Source organism: Wickerhamomyces ciferrii, contig 00156 (assembly GCF_000313485.1).
Source record: "Wickerhamomyces ciferrii WGS project CAIF00000000 data, strain NRRL Y-1031 F-60-10, contig 00156, whole genome shotgun sequence".
Taxonomy (NCBI): domain Eukaryota; kingdom Fungi; phylum Ascomycota; class Saccharomycetes; order Phaffomycetales; family Wickerhamomycetaceae; genus Hansenula; species Hansenula ciferrii.
Window position 1 is genome coordinate 26077 of NW_011887584.1, and position 18969 is coordinate 45045.

Consider the following 18969-nt stretch of genomic DNA (forward strand, 5'->3'; position numbering starts at 1 on the left):
AACAACAAATTGGTGATTGTGATTGAAACTAAAAAGTAATTATCTAAATTAGCTGAAAATATTCCCTGTGTATTTATATTAGTGAAATTCCGGCTTTGAAATTTTGAATTTTTTAAGACTATCAGTATTTGGAATTTAAAATAAAATTAATCATGTTGACAATATTTTCAACTTTTAATTTTTTTAGAAAAACCTGCTTCAGAAAGTTGTTTAGAATATTATTGAATTGTATTAAATTATTAATTGACCATAAATGGTTCAAAATGGTCAACTTTTCGCTGTTTTATTAGAGTTTTTGTATGAAACCCTGTGCTTACATAATCAAGTTAATATAAATTGATATTTATAATGCATAGAATCCTTAAAGATTTCATTCCTTTTAAAAATTTTATCCAATTGAACATAATTCACACATCAATTGACCAGATCTTCACCATAAATCATTTCATTTATACCTGATCCACTCTCAAAATGCCTGATTTGAATATCATCTCATTGGATAATTACTATTCCATCATTGCAAGAGGTTTAGTCCTAGTTTATATTGCATATAGATCATATTCACACAAATCATTAACAAATTCAGGTATATTAGCAGCTTTAATCACAGGTTTCATTCATTCATTACCTCCATCAAACTTATACCTAACTTTAATTGTCACTTTTTACTTAACTTCTTCAAAAGCTACAAAATATAAAGAAAATATTAAATCTAAATTAACTAAAACACCAAAAGAGAAATCTTCATTAACTAAATCTCATGATCAAAGAACTCATATCCAAGTATTATCAAATTCAATAGTTGCCACTATATTACTTATTGCCCTAGTGTTTACAACAAATGAACGTTATCAAACATTATTGAAAACTGGTATAATAGCTCAATATACTGCAGTTATTGCAGATACTTGGTCAAGTGAATTAGGCATATTATCAAAATCAGACCCTTTTTTAATTACAACTTTCAAGACAGTTCCACCAGGTACAAATGGTGGTGTATCTAAAGTTGGATTATTAAGTGGTATTTTAGGCTCAGCTTTAATTAGTGGAGTTTCAATATTTTCATTTGAAAATGATAAAATTTCACATTTTATTTTCTTTACAATTACAGGATTATTAGGTACAATTATCGATTCATTATTAGGTGCTTTATTACAAGCTTCAATTGTTGATAATCAAGAAGGTAAAATACTTGAGGCATTAGGTGGTGGAAAAATCACAAATGAATATTTACAAAATAATGATAAAGTTAAAATTGTATCAGGTTATGATTTATTAAGTAATAATGGGGTTAATGTATTAATGGCTACAATTACAACTTTATTGTCTATAGGTCTTTATTCTATATTGTTTTGAATGAATATATATATGAAATGCCTATTCTTCATCAGATTCATCTTCTGAATCTTCTTCACTACCTGATTCATCTGTATATTCTTCAGAATCCATTTCTTCATCATCATCATCTTCTTCTTCATCACCTTGATCATCTTTTGAACTTGGAACTTCTTCAACTGAAACTTCATATTTCAAATCAGTGAAAAAATCATTCAATTCTTTAGCTTTTGATGGATGAGAACAAATGAAAATAACTGAAGATTCAGAATTAAATAATTTAACATAATATTTTTGTAAAACTTTAACTAAATCATCTTCAGTAATTTTTGAAATTTGTTCAATAAATTTATTATTAAAATCTGGACCTCTTTTCTTCAAGACATTATCAACATATTTTGTAGCAGCTGCAGTATAATAATTAGATTCTGATGAAGCAATTGAATTAACTAAACTACTAACAGCACCTTGAATTAAATTCTTATCCAATTTAACAGTACCATCAGCTAAATCATTAACAATCTTAGAAGCAACTTTAAAAGCACCAATAGCATCAGCACCTCTATAAATATCAAAAGATAATTGACCAGTTTCAACACTTCTTGAAACATTTGCCCCATATGCTAAACCTGTACCTCTAATACCTCTCCAAAATGGACCTTCAACAGCTTGTAAATAAGATGCAGCTAATGCAATTGCAGCAGAATCTTCATTATGATAATCTGTTGGAACTTTAGTTGATGCTAATAAAAATGTTGATTCTGAAGCTGGTGCTGTAATGATTTTAACTTTTTTAGATAAAGATTTACCTAATTCTGTACGAACGTTAAAAGTACGTGGGATTGGAACTAATGGTTTAGAGGAAATTGGTTGATTTTGAATTAAATGTTCCCATGATTTGATTGGATTTTCAATATTTGATAAATCACCACTTATAATAATTCTAAGATTATTGGTATTAAATAATTTTGAACGAATTGATTCTAAATTTTCTTCAATTTCTTTAAATTGACCATTTTCAATCTTGGATGAAATTTCTTTGAAAAAATTTTCAGTATATAATGAATCTTTTGCATGTTTTATAGATCTTTCAGTGAATGAAGTTCTAACAGTTAAAGAAGTTAACATTGACATACCACTTCTTTTTGTAGATGGTAATGCATTTAATAATTTATCAACAGTAACTTTAATTCTTGATTCATCAAATTTTGTATTCCAAAAAATTTTCTTAAACCAATCAATTGCCTTATAATAATCTTGTTTTTTAACTTGAATTTTAGCATCAATTAATTCACTAAATTGATTATTAAAAGCAGTATAGAAATAAGCTTCCACTGTATCATTTTGTAAATCTTTAATAACTTGCTCATATGGAATTGTTTTACCATTGATTTCTAAAGGTAATGTAAATAATTCTGAAAAAATATCAAAATATGGTAATAAATCTTGTGGGATTTCTAATGAAGATAATAAAATATCAATTGAAATAAATTCTGATTTAAATTGATCGATATTTATATATAATGGGAAATTTTGAGGAGTATTTTGTAAAATTTTAGAAACAAATTCATTTGATAAATCATTTTCATAATCTTTATTTAAACCAACTGCAATTGAAGTTGTATTAATAAATTTAATTTTTGAAGGATCTGGTTTAGGGAAAGATTCTAAAATTTCATTTGGAATTGGTGCATCATTAATAGCTTGAACTTTATCTAATTTTTCCTTTAATTCAGCTAATCCATCTTCACCTAATTTTTCTTTTCTATTTTGTAATAATTTTTTATTATCATCTTTAACTTTCTTATATAATGCCTTGGATGGTTTGGCAATAACAATAGCTGGATGATTATTAATTAAATATTTTTGAAATAAATCAACCCATTGTTCAATTGACCATTCAGAAATTGCCTTATAATCATTTAAAGCTCTTAAATTAGTTGAAAGATATTTCCCTTCTAAATCTGAATATAAGAAATCAGTAATAACAGAATCTGCAAGGATATCTTCAGATTTTTCCACTGCAAAGATTAATTTATCTTTTGCATTTGCCACAATTTCACGAACTCTTGTTAAATCAAAATTCTCCACAGTAGCATGTTCTTTTAATAATCTAAATAATTCATTTTTAGCATATTCTAATTTATCAGTTGGAACATCATTTAATTTAATATATGGGATTGTATGTGTATAATCATCAGTATTTGCTTCTAAATCACTTGCTAAAGGTTCATCAATTTCAACAAGATTTTTGGTTAATAAAGCAACTGAAGATTCAGTTAAATAATCTAATAACAAAGTGATTGCAAGGTCTTCTTCATATTCTTCATGTTTTGGACCAATCCAACTAATACTTAATTCACCATGAGATTCATCTTTATCAGGGAATTCAATAGTTTTAATAATTTTTTGTGGTAATGGAATAATTGGATATTTTGAATCAACAAAAGGTCTATAAATTTCACTTTCATTATTTAAATCAGGTAATTCATCATCAAATTTATCTAATAATTGTAAAAATTCTGATTCATCAATTGTACCAGTTAATATAACACAAAGATTACTTGGTCTATATGAAGATTCATGAAATTTTCTAATTGTATCATTTGATAAGACTCTTAAATTTTCCATAAGCCCACCAGTCTCAGAGGAATATCCTGATTTTTCATGATATAAGGCTCTTTGAGTATCTAAAGCGGATAAAAACCATGGTTGATTTTGAATACCTTGCATTTCAGAAAATACAACACCTTTTTCTTTACCATCACCATCAACATGATAAACTTCGGTATAACAAGCTTCATCTGTAAGAGTTGGATTTAAGATATGATCCAAATAGATTGGTAATAATAATTTAAAACCTTCCCAACCAGCAGTGGTTAAAGTATAAACAGTTTGATCAGTAGCAGTCCAAGCATTTGTTGAAGAAAATGCAATATTACCTAAAGTATCTAATAAACCTTTATAAGGATATTTCTTAGATCCCATAAATACCAAATGTTCTAATGTATGAGGAGTACCACTATCATCTTCCACTTCAGTAGCAACAGCGAAAAACCCATTAACAATTGGTGATTCTTTATCAATATGAACAGCTTGAAGACCAGTTCTTTTAGATCTCCATTTCTTGATGGAAGAAGGAGCGTATTCCACGTCGAAATTAGCAATCTGCTCAAAGTTTGATCCTGTCATGATTCTCAACCTTTGATTTACCAATCTAGAAAGATTCTTGAGCATAAACCAGTGGAAGGAATCACCAAAACAATATTTGTTTATTTGAATTTGCCATTATAATAATACCAGCGGCTAAAAATTCGCGAATAAATCACATATTACATAATCATTACATAATCAAAAAATTCTTGTCAAATTTTTTTTTTTTGTTTTTTTTGTTTTTCTGGATGTTTTTATGCTTCTTGAAGCGATGCGTTGAGGATCTATTTTTATATCTGCGAGCGATCCATAAAATTTAGTCTTGAGACAAAAGTAAAACGTTTTTTGATCAACTAGTATAATTATTGTTAGTTTGAACTCTAGTTGTGGTCTAATTGTTGAAGTTAGGAGATCAGTCAGTGATTAATACTTATAGAATAGACGTGTTTCACCCCCATGAAGTTTAGTATACTCAGTTTCCTCATTTTATTCATATCATACGCGTTTGCTGCACCAGCACCAGTTGGTGAGAACAATGATCCTCCAATAACACATTATGTTTATTTTGATATAGCTCATGGTGATGAATTCATGGGTACTGTTAAAATAGGTTTATTTGGTTCTGTTGTTCCTAAAACTGTTGATAATTTCTTTATATTAGCAACGGAAATGGGGGAAAATAATAGAGGTTTTAATAATACCATATTCCATAGAATTATAAATGATTTTATGGTTCAAGGTGGTGATTTTGCTACAGGGAGAGGTTTTGGTGGTTGGTCTATTTATGGTGAAAGATTTGAAGATGAAAATTTTGAATTAAAACATGATAAGGTTGGTAGATTATCAATGGCAAATGCCGGTAAGGATACAAATGGTTCACAATTTTTCATAACAACTGTGGTTACAAGTTGGTTAGATGGTAAACATGTTGTATTTGGTCAAGTCCTGGAAGGTTTAAATTTAATTTTGGAAAAAATTCAAAAAGTTAAAACTGATCAAAATGATAAACCTGAAATTGATGTTAAAATTATAAAATCTTATGGTGAAAGAAATAATTTAATTACTGACGATCAAATTGAATCTTATAAAGAAAAATCTGATCCTGAAGTTTCCAATAATAAGTTTGGTGTGGTATTTATTGCTTTAATCTTACTTGTTGTTATTTATGCTGGTGTTAAATATTATCAAAAAGAACCAAGATATGCTTCAATGAAAGATTCTGAAGATTAAATAATTCCACTAATACCCATTTTTTTTTTTTTCGCTAATCAGACTCTTTTAATTTATTTATCTTTATATTTTCTCAATTCTTTTTATTCATATATACAGCTTATATATACAGTTATTTCTCGTTTATTTTTAAAATGGCGTTATACCAGTATACTCTTCAAATTCTTTAATCAAATCCCCCTTATCAAGATTCTTACCAATAAATACTAATCTTGAATTTTTTAATTCAGTCTTAGCATCTTCAATCAAATCATAAGTATCTCTAACACCTTGTAATACAAAATTTTCACCATCAGATTTTATAATTATACCTTTTGATCTATGAATTTCAACATTTTTACCTTGGATTTTATTTTCCCAAAGAGAATTTTGTATAAATTTTTCTAAATTATGGAAATCAATGGGTTGTAATAAATTGAATTCAAATGATATGGTGGAAATTCTTGAATCATGGAAACTTCCTTTATTTTCTTCAATTATTTCATTTATTTTAATATTTTTTTCAAATGCATGAAGATCTAATATCTTATTAATATCTATATCACCAAATTTAGTTTCATAAATAGGTGCTATAGAATTAATTTTTTGAACTGTTTCCAATAAATTTGCTGAATTTCCAGATAATTTATCCATTTTATTTAATAATATAACATCAGCTAATGCAATTTGTAAATGTGCAGTAGTAATACCATCTTCAAGAAATTCCATCCCATTTGATTTATGCCAATGACCACCAAAATCACTCAAGCAAGTCTCTATATGTTCAGAATCTAATACAGTAACAACACCATCAATATAAACATTACTTTTCAATCCATCATCAAGCCAAAACATACGTGCAATAGGTGCTGGATCTGCAATTCCTGAAGTTTCAAGAAGAATATAATCAATCTTATCAGCACTTCTTGCAATTAAATCTTCAATTGCCTTCACACCAATATCTTTAACTGAACAACAAAGACATCCATTACCTAAATCTAACCAATCTTGATAAGTTTCATCACCACTTGTTACTGTTAAACTTTTTTCAATTTCACTAGAATTACCAAATTCATTCAATATCACAGCTAATTTTTTACCACCTTTTTGAGCAATATGATCTAATAATGTACTTTTCCCTGAACCTAAATAACCTGTGATTATAGTTATAGGGATTTTCTTATTTAACTCATTATTACTATTATTTGATTCTAATGATTTATTTAAATTTAATACTTTTTCTCTGCGTAACCTTGAATCAACTTGGATTTTTTCCAATCTTTCTTCTAGATCCTCTTCTTCCCCAGTCACAAGTTCAGGAATATCATCAAATCCACTCATTTTATTCTATTAACTGATCCAAATATAATTTTGACACTAAATTGGTATAGTTCAAGTCCGTCAAAATTATTTCTCTATATAAAAAAATACTCGGAAATATGAAAAGCAAATAAAAACAATAATACCCATCAAAACGTCACCAATTTACTCCAAAATTTCAATCAATCCACCAAAACAAAATGGTTTCAGCCATTGATTCAATTCTTGTGGTGGTCATCTCAGTCCATTTGTTCTATTCACCTTTTACAAAAGTTGAAGAGAGTTTCAATATCCAAGCAATCCATGATCATTTGACTTATGGGCTTGATGTTTCGCAATATGATCATACTGTGTTCCCAGGTGCTGTTCCAAGAACTTTCTTAGGTTCTTTGATCTTGAGTATATTATTGAAACCGGTTCAATTGGTGTTGGAAAAGGAGATTACTGATTTGGATTTACAAATATTGACTCGTGGTGTCTTGGGGTTATTAAATGCTATGGGTTTAATTATATTAAAAGATTCCGTATTATATCAAATTAAACAAAATGATAAGAAATTAAAACAGAAGAACCATCATAATTATATTAATTTTTGGTTTATTGCTTTGACAATTTCACAATTTCATTTAATTTATTATTCTTCAAGAACTTTACCAAATTTTATTGTTTTACCATTAATAAATTTTGCAATTTCTAAAATTATTACAAATGATTATTCAACTGGTATTTCAATATTATCATTTGCTACTGTTGTTTTCAGAATTGAATTATTGGCATTAACATTATCCTTAGGTTTCACCTTGTTTGTTTTCAAAAAAGTTAGTTTTGGACAATTAGTTAAATCTTCAATTATCGGTGGGGTTATTGGTATTTTGATTAGTGGTGGTATTGATAGTTTTTTCTGGCAAAGACCATTAGTACCAGAATTAGAAAGTTTTATATATAATGTTATTGATGGTAAAAGTGAAAATTGGGGTGTGGAGCCAATTTATACTTATTTTACAAAATATTTATTAACAATTTTCTTACCTCCAACAGTTTTAGCATTACAAGGTTATGGTATTATAAATGATCATACAGGTAATAATTCATTCTCTATATTATCAATAAGTTCATTATTATATGTTTCCATAATTTCAATTCAACCACATAAGGAATGGAGATTTATTGTTTATATAATCCCAGTTCTAACTTTAGTTGGTGCTAATGGTGCATCAGAATTAACCAAAAGAGCTTCAAAATCAATTGTTTATAAAATTTTGGTCCTTTTAGTGTTTGGATCTTCATTAATTTCATTTGCTATATCAAGTTTTTGGTTAAAAGCTTCATCATTAAATTATCCAGGCGGTGTTGCATTACAAGAATTAAATGGAATTATATTGAACAATGCTAAAACTGGGAAACTTTCTAATCCAATTAATGTTCATTTAGATGTACCAGCTTGTATGACTGGTGTTACATTATTTGGAGAAATTAATGAAACTCCAAATTTACAAATAATTTATGATAAAACTGAAGATTTCCAAGAATTATCTACAAAATGGGAATCATTTGATTATTTAATTACTGATGTTTCAGATTCAAGTAATTTAACTAAAATTAAAGGATTTAAATGGTTTAAATTAGATTCTATTAAGGGGTTTGCTGGTATAAATACTTCATTAATTAAATCAATAACTCCAGAATTTTTATTAGATTTAATTAAGGTGACAATTAAATCTAGGAATTTAAATCCAATTATGAATTTATTTAATTTATTATTTGTTCAACAAGATTATCTTTATATTTATACTAAAGTTGAATTAAATTCTAAAGAACATGAAAAAATTGTTCAATTATTGAAAAATATTTGAAAAACCTTGGTATATAGGATGTTGTTTTTGTATAATATGAATGTTTTTACGATGTTGGTTATATTATATCTTTATAAAATTTCGTATATTTACATGACATTTGAACCCTTGATATCCAGAGGTTTTTTTCTATATTACTTAAAAACTATGACTTAAAATTGAATTTAATTTTTTCTTATAATTACCTTTAATTAATATTTTTTTAGATTCCATAATAACTTTAAAATCATCTAATTTAGCTTCAGGTAAAGCAGCTTGTAAATCATTTCTTAATTGTATAATATCACCATGAATTTTTCTTAATTCTGTATATGGAACATTTCCACCTTTATATTCGGTATAAATTGGTAATTTATTAAATTTTGTTCTTTGTAAATTATAAGTTTTTGAAAATCCTAAAGTATTTATTTCTGAACCAAATCCAAGATCTTTAACTGTGATATTTTCTAATTTTGGGAATTTTGGAACTTGGTGGGATTTTAGCCTTATTTGACGATTAAGTGATGACGATATTATGGATGCTTGTTGACGAAACATTATGATAATGATATTTGATATGAACAAAATAGTTGTTGTTGATCTTCTTCTATTCAACTTTTCAAAATCATTTATACTTTATTCATTTTTCAAAAATGATGTTGATATTTTTTTGAGCGCGAAAAAGAGGAAATCCGAGGCACAAACACGTGATATTTTTGATCCGAGGGTAAAATTTATATAGACTTTATACATTTTAAACAACTTTTAATTACAAATTTAAAGCCAATTGATTTAGTTAATTAAGATGAAATTAGTGCTAATTATATGTCGAGTCTCTAAATTACTGATTCACAAAAAACTATCTCATCTATTCTTCTAATGAGTCCATAATCTAACATGTTTATCCTTACCACCACTTGCAACTCTTCTACCATCAACACTCCAATCAATTGAATAAACTTCATCTTGATGACCTGGTAAATCCACTGAAAGTTTCTTGGTTCTAATATCCCAAACTTTCAAAGTGGTATCTTTGGAACAACTAACTAATAATCTACAATCTGATGACCAAGCTGTTTGATAAACTGCTGCAACATGACCTCTAAATGTAGTAATAAATTTACCAGTTCTACCATCCCATAATTTAATTGAATTATCAAATGATGCAGAAACTAAATTTCTACCATCTGGTGAAAATTGAACATGATTAACAAGTTTTTGATGACCAGTCATACGACATATTGGTTTACCAGATTTTAATGGTTCCCATAAATACATTGTAAAATCATCACTTGCAGTAGCAACTCTTTCTTCAATAACACCATTTATTTTAGCAGCTTTTTCATATAATTGTCTTGCCTTCTTGATACCTTCTTTTTGATTTGCTGGTTTAACACCTGTATGATCAAAAGGACCCATTCTTAATGCATAATCTGTTGATAATGATAAATGATTAACCCAATGAGCATGTGATTTCAATGTATTAATAACTCTACCATCTTTTGCATTCCAAACTTTGATAGTTTTATCATGAGAAGCAGAATAAATAACACCTTCACCACTCCATTTAACACATGAAACTGATGAACTATGTCCACTTAATGTCATTAAAGCAACTCTTCTTGAAGTATCCCAAATCTTAATGGTACCATCTTTAGAAGCTGAAGCTAATTTTGGACTATCACCTGGTTTAACAAGATGATAAGGTTCCCATGCTAATGACGTTATCCATTTGGTATGACCTTTTAAAGCACCACCTAATGATTCACCCTTTTCACTCCATAATCTAATAGTATTATCCATACTACCTGTAGCAATTTTTTCACCATCTGGTGACCATGAAACACATAAAACCCAATTTGTATGACCTTTTAAAATATATTGAGGAGTTTTAGTTTCACAATCCCATATTCTTGCAGTTGAATCACCTGCACCTGTAACCATTTTGGAACTTGTATGTGGTGCAAATTGTGTACATAAAATTGTAGAAGTATGACCTGCAATAGAAGCTGCTGATCTTGTAACTGGTTTAACTTTAAAAATAGCTCTTGGTGTATAAACTAAAGTCATAAAATCTTCTGTTGTTTTAATACCTGGTTTTAAAACTGATGAATATAAATTATCTTTAATATCAATAACATCACCTTTATTAGCATCATTTAATAAACTGAAAGAATACGGCACTGGTTCATCAGTTTCACCTAAAAGTTGGTTAAGTAATTGTTCTAATTGTTGTTCTGAAATATTACCAGGAACTCTAATACTACCACCTACTGAATCACCAGTATCTGAAGCTTGAAATTTAATTAAAACATTTGGTAAATCTTCTGGTACTAGATCAACTTCTCTAGGTTTTTGTGATTCTCTTTTTTGTCTCTTTGATTGAAGAGGAAGTAAAGTAGCCATTTTGATATGTTATTAGCAAATGCTTTTTAGCTTTTTATGTGACTTTGCTTTCTTTATGCTAAATGTAAGATAGCGATGAGCTCCAGATAAACTTTTTTTTAATTTTTACTTATACGGAATAAAAAAAAATTTGATCATCGCTTACATAATAAACATAAACAAATATCCCAAAACAATTGAAACAATTGAAAAACTTTGAATAAACTACAATTTAATCTTTTGAATCTATACTAAAATATTATATATTAAATCATTAAAGAATGTACGCCATTCTTGGAAGTAGAGAGTATAAAATAGTCATTAAAAAATAATAATCAAAACACAAAACAATTAACCTCCGTATTCAGAAGATTGTTCAGAAGATGAAGTACTTGCACTTGTTTCACCAAATGCTTCAATTCTAATTGAAACTAGCCATGGATCATTTAATAATTCCACTGCAGTTTGTCTTTTATTTGGATCTTGTTGTAAACATTTCCACAAAAATTTCATACCAGCCTCACTTAATTGATCTTTAGCTGGAAATTGTGGTAAATGTCCTGCTGCAATATGATACATAATTGCCCACTCATTATCTAAATTAGCCCATGGTCTACGACCTGTAGACATTTCCAAAACACAACAACCTAATGACCAAACATCAACAGCACCATATCTTGATGTATTATTACCAGTGATAACTTCTGGTGACATATACATTGGTGTACCTGTCATACTATTCAGTCTTGTTGCTTGTCTTTTTGTGGAATTTTTAGCAATAACTTTAGCTGCACCAAAATCAACAAATTTAATTATACCATTATGATCTAATAAGATATTTTCAGGTTTTATATCTCTATGAACAATACCCATTTCATGTAAATATGCCAGACCTTCAAACATTTGTAGAGCATAAACTTGAATAACAGTTTCATCTTCAATTCTACCATGTTCCAATAGACCTGCTAAAGAACCACCTTCACAAAATTCCATAAATAAATTAACTTTATCACGATGAACTTCAACACCATAATATTGAACAATATTTGGATGATTTAACATTTCCAATACAGTCATTTCTTCTTTAATTGATGGAACAACTTGTTTTATAGATTGTGTATCTTGGAATCTAATCTCTTTAACAGCCAAGACACCACCTGTATCTAAATTAATTGCTGAATAAACACTACCAAAAGTACCACCACCAATAAATTTTCTCTTTTGCCATCTAATTGATAAAGAAGAAAATGATGAAGCCAAGAATGTTAAGAATTGATTTTCAGTATTTGTATCATCAAGAACTTTACCAACAGTTTCTTTTGCACGTTGTGCTTCTAAAGCTTCAATTTGTTTCATAGTTTGTTCACTAAAAGCTTGTAAGATTAAATGATCATTTTGTAAACTATTTGGTTTGAAAACATTATTCAATGATTTCTTTTCAGCTTCACTTGATCTTGCACCCATAATATCAAAATGAGAAATTAATAATGACATACATCCTGCAACTTTTTCTTTTAATTTATAAAATTGTTCTTCATTTAATGCAAGAATATTAAAACCTTTTGAAATTTCCATAGCAAATTCTAAAGCGGAAACACACCATCTAAAAGTTTTTTTATCAGTTGGAACACAATCATCAACAATATAACTAACCCAATCAATACTTAAATCAATCATTTTCAGAATAATTGCAGATTTTCTTGCATTATCTGAATTTCTTAACTGATTTTTACAAAAATCTCTTAAAAACACATATAGTGTATAAATTGAATCATGAGTATTATTAACCTTTTGTATCATTGGTTTCACAACATAAAATTGATCTAATGAAGTATGAACCAATCTATAGAATAATCTTTCAATTTTATTTAATTCTTTTTGAACTTTTGGTATACTTGATTTGTATTCAATAAATGTAACATTATCATCAACTATATCAGTGAAAATAGCTTTTGTATGTTTTAATCTTGCAGAAGAACCTTGTGTGATTAATAAAACTTCACCAGGTTTAATATCAATTTGAACATTTGGAATTTGAATTTCCACTGTAGCACCTTCCCATAACATTGGTCTAAAAGCACTTACAGCTATTATATAACCAAATTCTTTTTCTTCTTCATATTGATCTAATTCAATCATTGTAGCTTCTGGTTTATAAGGATCAGTACCTATTTCTTGGCCAGTTAATGTCTTTATGATATCTTCATCTCTACCATAAAGATCACTTGATGCAATAAAGTAAACACCACTTGAATTCCCAGTTTGAATTAAAAAATGTGAAGAATTTTTCAATAATTCTAAAAATGGTTTAACTCTATTTAAACTGAAAAATGCAGAATTATTAAAAGATCTTGTGATAACATTTGAAAATTTACCTAATTTTCTTCTTATAGCACCAAAATTATCTATTCCATTAGCACACCAATTAGTTATATCATTTTCATCTTCGATTGTTTCTAAATCTTTTGATTGTGATAATACATAAGAATTTAATCTTGCAATTAATCTTGTTGTTATACTTGAAAATTGAATAGCAATTTCAGGACCTGCATTATCAACAAAATAACCAAAATTTTTCAAATGATTCCAATGATATTCTAATTCATCTGGTTCTTTGAAAGTTCTAAAGCCTCTTCTTGAACCATCTAATAACTTTCTATGTAAAAGATGGAATAAATATTTTATAGATTCTAAAACTGTATCATCAAAATTATTTGGGACTGGGATTTCAATATCCCAACCTTTTTTAAATTCAATTTGAGCTCTTTTCAATTCTGCAGCTAATCCAACATAAGATGGGAAATCATCAATCATTTCATCAATCATCATCATTGTTGGACTATCAATTTTTCTTGCATAAGCTAAACGGATTTTTAAAGTTTCTTGAATAAGACGCATTGGGAATGTGCAAAGTTGAGATAATTTGGGGATAAAACTTGGTAAATTTAATTCTTCAAACATATCTTTATAAGAAAGATAAGCTAATTTAGCTTTATTTATCCATGGTACATGAGGTCTGAAAATTCTTCTTTGGAAAATTGATGCAATATCTTTTTCTTTCAACATTGTATCAGCAAATGAAGTATTTATGAACCCATCATTCCTTATTTCTGTTAAATCTAAATTAGCACTTTGAGTCCATTCAACCAAAACTTTAATTTCTCTATTTAAAGCTTTAGTTATATTTTTCCATGAAATTAAACTATCAATTCTTCTTTCAAAAGCTTCAGATGCAATGATTGGTTTCTCTAAAGCCATTTCTTTAGAATCTCTCCATTGTTCTTTAACATTATCATATCTTTCTAATAATTGACTAATTTCTTTTAATGCATCTTCTTGATCAACAACTGTAAAATTTAAAATATCAGTTATGACACTATCAGCTAAAGTTCTACCATAACTAATGATTTTTTTTTGTTGTTCTTCAGAACGTCCAAATACATAAGCTCTTATACCTAACCAAAGATTTTCTTTATAAGTTGTTTGTAAAGAAAAATCCACTTGAGTATTTATTCTTCTTTTTTCAGATCTAACAACATCACCATTTAATACTAAACTTAACATTGTTTGCCATTCTAATCTTTCTAAAACTTTTGGATTTTCTTTACCTTGTTCAAAATCTGAAGAATCAAAATTACTAAAAGGTTCAATTTCTAAACTTGTTTCATCGGGTATTAACCCATTTGGATAATCTTTTGAATCAATATCTAAATCATCTTCATCATCTTCATCTGAATCTAATTCACTATCTGTAGTTTCAGATGTAATTGCCTTTGTATAATAATCATCAGCTAAATCATTTTTAATCTTTTTCAAATATGAACGTTCTTGTGTCATATAATGAGGAGGTTGTTGAACCATTTTATTGTTCCCACTTGCACTTCTTGGTTTTGAAGTTAATCTTGAACCACCAGATGGAGTTCTTACAGGTGAATAAGTATTATCCAGTAGTGAAGTTCTTTGAGAATTTAATAATGAAGAACGACCATTAACCATTGAACTATTTGGAGAACGATGAACATTTGCTAAATTTGTTGTATCTGGGATTTTATTTGAATAACTTGTACTTCTATGTACTTCACTTCTTGACGGTATACCTGGATTTGAACCATTTGTATTTGAATTTGGAGAAGAATTAGATCTACTCAATTTCTTCTGCATTATGAATATAAAATAATAGAATAAAGATAACCAATTTCAGTAACTATAATACAGTATTCTCTTCTTAATCTGATCTAAAACCTAACCTTTGATATCTGTTTTCTTCTTATTGAAAGAAATCACCAAAATATTGAAATCTTGTTTAAAATTGCTAACACCTGGTTCTCAATCTCACTATTTGTCACTTAGCGCTTAAAGACAAGCAAAACCACAGTACACACACAAAATACCCTGAACAAACCAGAATCAAACCAATCAGCACACAATCAGTGAAAACCTCAACCTGATGAATATGATCTATAGCACACAATCAGTGTCAATAACACTTTAATTTCAGTTCAAAATTTGATTTAATTTGTTCAAAAACTTGTGTTTATTTGGTACCTGATTTTCTCAATTTGCTTTTTTTGTTGATCTTTTTTAACACCAACAAAATATTCGCGATAAATTTTAGCACATACAAAAAAGTTTAAATATGAGTACAAATGAATTACTACAATTTTCAATTACATTTAGTATTTTTGATCTATATTATAAGATTTTATATGCCTGTTATGATTTAGATCCTTGGAAACAATGGGATGCAGGAAGTGAATATTTGCATGATATTGGAATAAAAAGACATATTAAATTTTGATTTGAATAATTATGGTATACTATATATATATAATTAATTCTGACCCTTTATATTTTTGAAGTATTATATGCAAGATCATGATGAAATAAATAATTGTACAGATTCTTTTGATTTTATTGTTTTCTGAGGAGGGTTTTTAGATAATAATAAAAAAAAAACACAAAAACTTAACGAGTCATTCTTTTTTATATATATGTCAAAACAAACTTTTGATTTTTTCTATTTCTTTCTTTTTTTCTAAACTTTCATAAGACTCATTAAATGTTTTGGATTTATAATTTTTTTAAAGATTTTTTTTAGGTTTTTTTGAATTTTTTTTTTGTATAAAAGATATATGTATATGGATTGAATGTTTAAATTAATTTGTAATTGTTGAACATCTCTCAACTTGATTATTTCAAATGATGAAATAATCTTGGAGCAACACAATCATTTATATGATGTTGTAAATGGAAGAATTCTTCAACACAATCTTCTTTATATTCTTTATCTTCATAACCTTCTTCTTCTTGTTCTTTTAAAACTCTAGCAACACATTCTTGATAATGATGAACATAATGATGGTTTTCTGGTAATTCAGCACATTGAGCTCTTATTTTATCTAATTGATCACCACCTTCTTCTTCTTCTTCATCTTCATCATCTTCATCTTCGTCTTCATCTTCTTCTTCTTCATCATCATCACCACCTTCTTCTTTTTCTTCAGATTCAGCTTCACCTTCTTCAGATGATTCAGCAGTTTCTTCACCAGATGATTCTTCTTTTGGTTCTTCAGCTGATTCTTCGGTGGATTCTTCTTTTGGTTCTTCTTTTGATTCTTCTTTTGATTCTTCTTTTGGTTCCTCTTCTTTAGTTTCTTCTTTTGGTTCTTCTTCTTTAGTTTCTTCTTCTTTTGGTTCTTCTTTCTCTTCTTCTTTTGATTCTTCAGTTTTTTCTTCCTTTTGTTCTTCTTTTGGTTCTTCTTGTTGAGTTTCTTCATTTGAAGTTTCCTTTAACAAATCATTATTAGTATTTCATACTCTTTCATCATAATAAAACGCAATCAAAACATACTTCATTATCAGCAAAAGCTAAAGTTGGAACAAAAGTTTCCATTAAACCTGAAAAGAAAGACATCTTTGATAATATTTTGAGGTAAGTTGTGTTGTATAAATATCAATCAGATAATGATCAAGTATTGTAATTACAATTGTTTTCAATTTTGATTAATTTCGCTCTATTAATCAATGGCTTTTTACCTTACAATTTTTTTGAAATTTTTAAAATGAATTGTCTTATTGGCTACAAAAATTTAGCTGGGAGATTATGTCATTGTTGAGTCAGCTTGTGATCATGAAGAATAAAAGTATTAAAACAAGGTGTTTAGAGTACTGCTTACGCATTATGATGGTTATTATGGTGAATGATATCTAATAGCCCATCTTACAACAGTCTATTACTATTTTTCCTGATGTTCTCATGTTGATTCCTTGTAATTCCATTAAATAATCGTGGTTTCCTGAATTCTCAGTGGTTGAAAAATTAAAAGATCATCGCGAATTGGGACACAATTAAACTATGGAATATTGATCTTTTAGATTAGAAAGTTGTTAAAGTTGACTTGATGTACTTGTACTTGGATTAGATGAGAGTGGACAATGAACAGTGAGTAGTATACGTTGTACTGATATTGGTCTATGCTGTTGCGGTTTATGTCTTTTTCTCGATGGTGATCCGATATATATCAAATCTTCTGGGTATTAAGACATAGTATGAAAAACTAACTCTATAATAAATCAACTTACAAGATTAAACTACAACTCATTATTCTTTTAACAAGGACACCATTTATTAATAAACAATTCTTTTTTTTCAAAAACATAATTTATAAGGTAACGGTTACACCTTAAGCTTTAGCAGCAGCAGCAGCTCTTTTAGCAGATTTAGCTTGAGATTTAGCACCTAAGATACCACCACCCCAGTGTTTTCTGGTTTCATCGAATTTATCGTTGAAGTTAGCAGTAACAGTTGAAACTAAAGTAGATAAAGCACCTTCATCTTCTGGTTTAACTTCAGTTAAAGCGGCAACAGCAGCGGTTTTTAAGTGAACTAAAGTACCTAATCTAGCTTTACCTTTAACAATAGCGTATGGAATACCTAATTTTCTGCATAAAGCTGGTAAAAAGATAACTAATTCAATTGGGTCAACATCGTTAGCAATTAAAACTAATTTAGCTTTTTTGTTTTCAATTAAAGAAACAACATGGTTTAAACCATATTTAACAACGTATGGTTTTTCTGAAGCTTCTTGTTTTGATTTACCTTCAGCGATAGCAGCGGCTTCTTTAGTTAATCTTTCTTTCTTTTGAGCAGAAGTTTCTGGTCTGTATTTGTTAAATAATTTGAAAGCTTGAGCAGCAGTGTTTCTATCTAAAGTATGTTGGAATTGAGCAATTGCTGGAGGAACTTTTAATCTTAATGATAAGATTTTTTTTTGTCTTTGTAATCTAACATATTCTGGCCATTTAACAAATCTTGATAAGTTTCTTTTTGGTTGAATGTTTTGACCAATACCGAATTTCTTTGGTTTTGATTCAGCTAATGGTGATTTAGCAGTTTTACCTTTGGTGGTTTTGGCACCAGCTAATGGAGCTGGAGCGACTTTCTTTCCTTTTGGAGCCATTTTTAAATGATAGATTTAAAGGTTTGGTAGTGTTACAAGGAATCTAAATAAAATTTGACTATATAATGAAAAAAATTAGTAGTTTGATGATTTTTTTCACCATCACCAATTCCCAGCCAAACGAACTCTCACACTACTTTCGCTATACATTCGCGAACTTTCACCATAATAATTCGCGCTTTCGCGATTCCATTAAAAATCTTTTTTTCAGTTTTTCAAAATTTGTTTTGTTTTTCAGAAAATTGAAAATGTGACTGCTTTTATGAATTCTGGTG

General features: G+C 28.2%; 10 protein-coding genes across 10 annotated transcripts; 3 read left to right on the forward strand and 7 right to left on the reverse strand.

Annotated features, from left to right (window-relative positions):
- Positions 1-471: 471 nt before the first annotated feature.
- On the forward strand, positions 472-1356 carry BN7_4380 (DUF92 domain-containing protein; the record flags this gene model as incomplete). The annotated part of the gene is made up of 1 exon (XM_011275004.1): positions 472-1356. The coding sequence occupies one exon, from the start codon at positions 472-474 to the stop codon at positions 1354-1356; it is 885 nt and encodes a 294-aa protein (XP_011273306.1).
- A 21-nt stretch (positions 1357-1377) lies between these two features.
- Positions 1378-4527, reverse strand: SDD3 (Sdd3p; the record flags this gene model as incomplete). The annotated part of the gene is made up of 1 exon (XM_011275005.1): positions 1378-4527. The coding sequence occupies one exon, from the start codon at positions 4525-4527 to the stop codon at positions 1378-1380; it is 3150 nt and encodes a 1049-aa protein (XP_011273307.1).
- A 417-nt stretch (positions 4528-4944) lies between these two features.
- Positions 4945-5718, forward strand: BN7_4382 (Peptidyl-prolyl cis-trans isomerase D; the record flags this gene model as incomplete). The annotated part of the gene is made up of 1 exon (XM_011275006.1): positions 4945-5718. The coding sequence occupies one exon, from the start codon at positions 4945-4947 to the stop codon at positions 5716-5718; it is 774 nt and encodes a 257-aa protein (XP_011273308.1).
- Positions 5719-5847: 129 nt separating this feature from the next.
- On the reverse strand, positions 5848-7038 carry ZNG1 (GTP-dependent zinc transferase; the record flags this gene model as incomplete). Its single annotated transcript, XM_011275007.1, has 1 exon — positions 5848-7038. One exon carries the CDS (start codon positions 7036-7038, stop codon positions 5848-5850), a length of 1191 nt encoding a protein of 396 aa, XP_011273309.1.
- A 179-nt stretch (positions 7039-7217) lies between these two features.
- Positions 7218-8870, forward strand: ALG12 (dolichyl-P-Man:Man(7)GlcNAc(2)-PP-dolichol alpha-1,6-mannosyltransferase; the record flags this gene model as incomplete). The annotated part of the gene is made up of 1 exon (XM_011275008.1): positions 7218-8870. The coding sequence occupies one exon, from the start codon at positions 7218-7220 to the stop codon at positions 8868-8870; it is 1653 nt and encodes a 550-aa protein (XP_011273310.1).
- A 138-nt stretch (positions 8871-9008) lies between these two features.
- IMG2 (mitochondrial 54S ribosomal protein mL49) lies at positions 9009-9407 on the reverse strand (the record flags this gene model as incomplete). Its single annotated transcript, XM_011275009.1, has 1 exon — positions 9009-9407. The coding sequence occupies one exon, from the start codon at positions 9405-9407 to the stop codon at positions 9009-9011; it is 399 nt and encodes a 132-aa protein (XP_011273311.1).
- Positions 9408-9725: 318 nt separating this feature from the next.
- Positions 9726-11255, reverse strand: RSA4 (Rsa4p; the record flags this gene model as incomplete). Its single annotated transcript, XM_011275010.1, has 1 exon — positions 9726-11255. One exon carries the CDS (start codon positions 11253-11255, stop codon positions 9726-9728), a length of 1530 nt encoding a protein of 509 aa, XP_011273312.1.
- Positions 11256-11585: 330 nt separating this feature from the next.
- SSK22 (mitogen-activated protein kinase kinase kinase SSK22) lies at positions 11586-15395 on the reverse strand (the record flags this gene model as incomplete). Its single annotated transcript, XM_011275011.1, has 1 exon — positions 11586-15395. One exon carries the CDS (start codon positions 15393-15395, stop codon positions 11586-11588), a length of 3810 nt encoding a protein of 1269 aa, XP_011273313.1.
- Positions 15396-16424: 1029 nt separating this feature from the next.
- Positions 16425-17148, reverse strand: ZAN4 (cytochrome b-c1 complex subunit 6 family protein; the record flags this gene model as incomplete). Its single annotated transcript, XM_011275012.1, has 2 exons — positions 16425-17021; positions 17086-17148. The coding sequence occupies 2 exons, from the start codon at positions 17146-17148 to the stop codon at positions 16425-16427; spliced, it is 660 nt and encodes a 219-aa protein (XP_011273314.1).
- A 769-nt stretch (positions 17149-17917) lies between these two features.
- BN7_4389 (60S ribosomal protein eL8) lies at positions 17918-18694 on the reverse strand (the record flags this gene model as incomplete). Its single annotated transcript, XM_011275013.1, has 1 exon — positions 17918-18694. One exon carries the CDS (start codon positions 18692-18694, stop codon positions 17918-17920), a length of 777 nt encoding a protein of 258 aa, XP_011273315.1.
- Positions 18695-18969: the final 275 nt, after the last annotated feature.